General features: G+C 61.0%; 1 protein-coding gene across 1 annotated transcript in view; it reads left to right on the top strand.

Moving 5' to 3' along the window:
* The first annotated feature begins 2,864 nt into the window (after positions 1–2,864).
* RASGEF1C (RasGEF domain family member 1C) overlaps positions 2,865–5,920 on the top strand; it is an 838,438-nt gene continuing 835,382 nt past the window's right edge. Inside the window, exons 1-3 of the mRNA XM_021689932.1 lie at positions 2,865–3,044; positions 3,201–3,323; positions 4,508–4,645. Of these exons, the coding sequence (XP_021545607.1) occupies positions 2,868–3,044; positions 3,201–3,323; positions 4,508–4,645 (438 nt within the window). The 5' untranslated portion in view covers positions 2,865–2,867. The remainder of the gene's footprint in view (positions 3,045–3,200; positions 3,324–4,507; positions 4,646–5,920) is intronic.

Below are 5,920 nucleotides of genomic sequence, written 5' to 3'. Positions count from 1 at the left end.
GTGTGGGGGGCTCTAACTTCACGTGGCTGTGTTTTTGCAGAACGGGCATGTGGTGACCCCACCACCCTGCCCTCCCCCTGATCCCCTGCTTGGTCGATCACTACTATCTGTCCAGGATGCACAGCCTGGCTCCTGCCACCTAAGCACACACTTCCATGATCACAGCATGTCGCCCATTCCCCTCCCCGCCGCAACCAACAGCTTAGCTGAGCTTCTGCACACGCTGAGCCTCTTGGCCGCGCAAGTGTCTAGGTAGACTGCCTCCTGCCCTCAGTCCTCCGCACAGACCGCAGCCCCACCCCTCCTCCAGCAGGAGCCCCTGTGCCTCCAGGGGTCCTCTCATGGAGGCCAGGGACGGGCTCCCACAGCCCCATGCTAGCCATGCCGGAAGGGGCAGGAAGATGGGCGGGCCACCACTGCAACTCTGACTGCACCTACCCTCTCCCCTCGCCTGGGCGCCCCCTGCAGAGCACGTGCCTCAGTGGGACAGTCCGTCTGCAAATGTCCGCCTGCTTGTTGTCTGCATCCCACCACCGGCTCCAAGAGATCCAGCTCAGCCCACAGTACCTCGAATGGAGCCGGTAGTCACTCCTCGCAATAGCCCAGGGAGGGAGGGACCCAGAGACTGCAGCAGGAGGACATCCACGGAGACCCGGCCCCAGGCCCAGCTGGGGACACCATGGGTGGCTGGAGGCCAGAGGGGTGACACCGGCAGCCTGCCCGCTCTTTGGGCATCCCTGTGGATGGCGATGGTTCTGGTCCCCAGCCTCACTCCAGCCTCCAGCGTGAACCTGTTGCTCCAGAGCAGAGCTGAGTCGGAGCCCACCCCCCTCCCCATGTGCCCAGCGTCCCGCATCCAGCCCCCAGTGGCAGGCCAGGCCTGGAGGTGTTCTGGGGGCCTCCCAGTTCATCCTTGAAGTGGTAGCATCCTGGCCTCCCCAGAGAGGCTTCTCCCACACTGTCTGGTAGACCACCCTGCCCTGCAGAGAGGTTTCCAGAATCACCACCACCCGAGCTACTGGCTCATCTTTGAGAAAATCTGCCTAGGATCTGGGGCAGCCCCAATGCCGCAGAGAGAAGGTGCCCAGTGTCCAGCAGGAGAGACCACACTTTGGCAGCCTTGCGTGTGTTCTGTCTTGTGGAATTAAGCTCAGACTCTGCGCCCTGGGCATGAGGCAGAGCTGGCGTCCCCCCACCCACCAGAGTCGCCCACCCTTCCCCAGGCAGCCCCCCGCGTGCCCATGTGCACGGCAGCCTCCCCACCAGGTTGGCAGGGGGTGGTTTGGTGACATTGTACAGTTTCATCAGCTGAGAATTAAACACTTCCAGCTTTGCCGGGGAGGGGAAATAGAGTCACCGCCGTCCCCGGGGCCACGGCGGCTCAGGCTGCGGTCCACACGGGTTCCCATGCCGCCCCCCCCATGTTGTGACCCAGTCCCTGTACACCCTCAGGACGGCCCTCCTGGGGACCCCCTCCAATCCCAAACATCAGCTCTGACTCTGCACATCCCCATCTCTACTTTGAGAGCCAGGGCACCCAGGGGTCAGGAAAGACAGAAATGGCCCAGGTCCCGGTCCCCGTCTGCCATGGGGGTGGCACAGGCAGAGTGAACGGGGTGATGGGGAGACTCTGTCCCCTGGAAGTTCCCTGTAGTGAGCCTGCGGGACTCCACGGTTAAGAATGTGGGGGTGACTTCGGGGCACCTGGGTGGCTCAGTCGTTAAGCGTCTGCCTTTGGCTCAGGTCATGATCCCAGGGTCCTGGGATCGAGCCCCGCATCGGGCTCCCTGCTCTGTGGGAAGCCTGATTCTGCCTCTCCCACTCCCCCTGCTTGTGTTCCCTCTCTCGCTGTGTCTGTCAAATAAATAAATAAAATCTAAAAAAAAAAAAAAAAGAATGTGGGGGTGACGTCAATGTCATGGGGAATGCTGGTTAGACGGGCTTGGCCAGGACTCACTGCCGTGAGTGTCCTGAAGGCTTAGTTCTGGAAGACTTGCCCTTGGGGATATGTGGAAGAACCGGGGAGAGGAGACACAGGTCCACGGCCCGCACCTGCTGTGGGCCAGACCCTTGACTCGGTGCCGCTCGGAGCGTGTGCCCCGAGCTCCGCCTGGAGGAGATTTGGGTGGAGAAGTCACAATACAAACAGCCATAGGGGGCCTTCCTTTGCACCCGGCACCCAGCCTGGGTGGGGGCACAGTCACTGTAGGGAAGAAGGGAAGGTTTCACCAAGGAGGAGGCATTTTAGCTGTGTCCAGAGGGATGGAGGGGTGAACACGGTGGGAGAGGCTTCCCATGGGGGAAACAGCTGGATGGGTCAGTGGGTCGGAATCTCAAAGAGCCTGGAATATCAGGCTACAGAGAGACCCTTGAGAGAACCCCAACTCACACAGCTTCCTGCAAGGCCTCACCTGACGAACTCAGGAATGGGCCCACTTCCCTGGTGCTTGGTGCCATTCTGCCAGCTCAGAGACCCCAGTGGGGGCGGGGGGGGGAGAGAGCTGAGTGCCGCAGATGTTCTGGGATCCCACCTGAGCCCTCCAGTTTGGATCAGGCCCATTCCTGAACTAAAAGTCTTTGTGGCCACGGGCAGAGGCAATATGCAAATTGCGGTCTAAGCCCTGTCAAAAACAACCTTGCCTGGGGGTAGGAGCGGAAAGAGTCCCTAAGTGGCTTGGACCAAGAGTGGAGGAGGGTTGGTTCCTGAGGGATGCCGTGCTGGGGGGTAGGGATCCCTGGCAGCCCTGCCAGGAAGTGATGGGCACCAAAGTGCCTGGACGAGGCAGGGCCCACCCAGCCAGGTGCCCAGGGGACCGAAGGGCCCCAGCCCAGGTGTGCCTCAACTCCTCCTTTTACTGCAGACAGGCATGCCCCGGACACTGAGCGCCTCCGACATGGTCACCCCTGGCAGCCCTGGCCCACCCCCCACTGAGCCCACAGATGGCGAGCAGGCTGGGCAGCCCCTCCTGGATGGGGCTCCCTCGTCAGCCTCCCTGGACACCCTGATCCAGCACCTGGTGCCCACGACTGACTACTACCCCGAGGTGGGTGACCCACGCAGTGGGGAGGAGGGGCATCAGAGCGGGCTCTCTTCTGCCACGCATGGGGGAGACCCTAGGGCTGGGGCTGGTCTCGGACCTGGGGGCACAGCCCTGCCATGCCTTTGTGAGCACATGCTGCCTTTCTCTGTGTCCCCCCAGAAAGCCTACATCTTCACCTTCCTCCTGAGCGCCCGCCTCTTCATCGAGCCCCGGGAGCTCCTGGCCCGCGTCTGCCACCTGTGCATTGAGCAACAGCAACTGGACCAGCCTGTGCTGGACAAGGTGAGGGCCAGGGCGGGGGCCTCCCGGTATCAGGCACTCCCCTGACGTGCCCTCATGCATTGACCTCTTGGAGTGGCGGTCACTGTCCCCCATGCTCCTGAGCCGGAGCCCACAGGGGCTTCCTGACTCGTCTGAGGCCCAGAGCTAGAAGGGACAGAGTTGGGACCCTTCAACCAGGTGCTGTTTCCCACTGTCCTGCGGGAGGCCCTGAGCTCACAGCATGCCCAGACCCGGGCCCCCAGAGCCCCATCAGCAGGACCCTTGCCACCTGGGATGGCCCTGCGGCATCTGCTGGGCTTTCTGCCTTCAGCACACTCCCTGCCATCCTCCCCCTGTGGGGTCTGCTGATGGCTCAGCCTTCCTCCGTCCCCGGCCAGATCCCGCGGCTGTGACTGTTTATAGGTGTGTCCTTCGGGCTCTGGCGCTATACTGATAGAAGCCCAACTACAGCTGGCCTAAGACAAAGGGACTTCGCTGGCTCATGCAACTGCGAGGTCTCAAGTACCACTGGCTCCCGGGGCTCCAATGACCCCCATGGAAACGTGTTCTTTCTCCCTCCGACCCTCTGCTCCGTTCTCCTCGGGGCCAGCCCCACCCTCACTCGGCCAGGGTCTCCCTGCCCAGTGACAGGTGGCCTCTGCCACTCAAGGCTCGCCATCTACTCTTCCCAATTCCAGGGGAAACAGCAAGCTGCGCTCTAAATAGGTCCCAAGGAAAGTGCCGACCTCATTGGCTTAGCTTAGGCGACAGGCCCATCTGTGAGCCAATCAGTGTGCATGATGGGGCTGTACCACCTTCTCATTGGCCAGCACTGATCTGGATCCCTGCCAGGGGGCCTGAGGCGAGGTGAGCGGCCTCTGAACCCCAAGGGCGGGGAATGAGGGAGACGGAAACCCCCAAAGCAAACTGAGATGTTATCACCACAGAGAGGGAGGTAGGATGCCCAGCAGGCAAAAACAACAGAGGATCCTGAGCCACACGTGTGTCTGTCCCGCTCTGTTCCCCTGTGGTCAGCCCCCAGCCCTATCACCTGACACAGAGAAGGCACCAGGCACACCTCCCTCGGCCACCAGGGGCGCTGCCGGGGTAGCCCGACCCCAGCAGAGCATGCGCAGTGCGTGGCTGATGCGGCGGCTGATGGGGCCCCTTCACCTTGTGCAGACGCTCCTTGGCTTCCCTTGCAGGCCCGGGTCCGGAAGTTTGGCCCCAAACTGCTCCAGTTGTTGGCCGAATGGACGGAGACATTCCCGCGGGACTTCCAGGAGGAGTCGACCATCGGGCACCTGAAGGACGTGATGGGCCGCATTGCCCCCTGTGATGAGGTAGGCAAGCCGAACGCAAGTCCTACGCCCTGTCTGCACGCCTACACCGGGGACCTGAGCCTGTTCCTGGGGCCAACCTCAGGGCCCTCATCCCGCCATCTGTACACTGCAGCCCCTCTAAAATCAGCCCCTTTCTGCCCCATCAGGAAATCAGGCCCTGCAGAGCTGGCAGGGAAACCAGGCCTCTGGTTCCAGGTCCGGTCTCTTGACCTCTCTCCTCTCCTGCGCTCATATACGGCATCAGATGGCAGGCGAGGAAAGACCCCCTCACGGTCTCTTGGGGCCAGGCCCTTGGTCAGTGACCCATTAAGCTGGCCTGGAGGGCCCTGGTTGGGGCAGAGGAGGAAAGAGGGCGCCCCTGTGGCTAAAACCACATCCCAAGGTAAATGCAGCCCTTGTGGCTTGGAAGGCAGCCAGTGGGGTGGGCATCAGGCACCCCACACCCTGCCCTGTTATCCCAGCTGCATTATTCTGGGGAAGACACTTAAAGGTAAAGGGGGGACAGAAATCCCCACCTCTCAGGATTAGGGTCAGAATACAGAGAAGGACCCTGCAAAGGGGATGGAAGTCTCCTGGTACACTTAGAAGGGGCAGGCTTATCGGAATCTCCAGAGTGATTCTGTGGCCAGCATGCGGCTGCTTTCCCTAGGAGAGAACATTGGGGGGAATGCGGGTCAGTTGCCCTGGGAGGAGACTGCATGTGGCAAGCTGGTAGCTAGTCATGTGCTGAGAAGTGGGTCTGGACATGGCAGAGCCCGGTGCTTGTGAAACCAAGGAAAACCACCAAGGCAGGATGGGCAATAGGCAGCCATAAAGCAGAGAGGGCGACCTTGCCTGTGGGCCGCGTCACACGGCAGACAAGTGACTTAGCCACTCTGAGGGCTCGGTGAGATGAGAGTCATCTCCTCCTCCTCCCCCTCCTCCTCTGCATCTCCTAATCCATCTGGGGATCCTGACACTTGGCTTAGGATGCAGCAGGAAGTGGGGTCAGAGAAGGTTCAATGATTGGATGAGTCAGGAGGGGTGGGTACAAGCTGGGAGGGAGATTCTGGCTGGCTTGATGGTTAGATAGTTGGCTACCTTGATGGAGGTGGAGGTGGAGGGGGGAAGTAGATGTTGGATATTCTGATACGCAGACGGATTTTTAGTGTGAGTGAATGTGGACAGATTGATGGGTAGGTTGGGGGGTGGATGGATGGATGGATGGGAGGATTTGAGGGTGGGTAGGTGGATGGATGAATATGGATGAATGGATGGATGAATGGGTGGGTGGGT

The sequence above is a fragment of the Neomonachus schauinslandi genome, chromosome 7 (genome assembly GCF_002201575.2).
Source record: "Neomonachus schauinslandi chromosome 7, ASM220157v2, whole genome shotgun sequence".
NCBI classification, from domain to species: Eukaryota; Metazoa; Chordata; class Mammalia; order Carnivora; family Phocidae; genus Neomonachus; species Neomonachus schauinslandi.
Note: the sequence above shows the minus strand (reverse complement) of the source record. Positions and strands in the feature narration are given on the sequence as shown.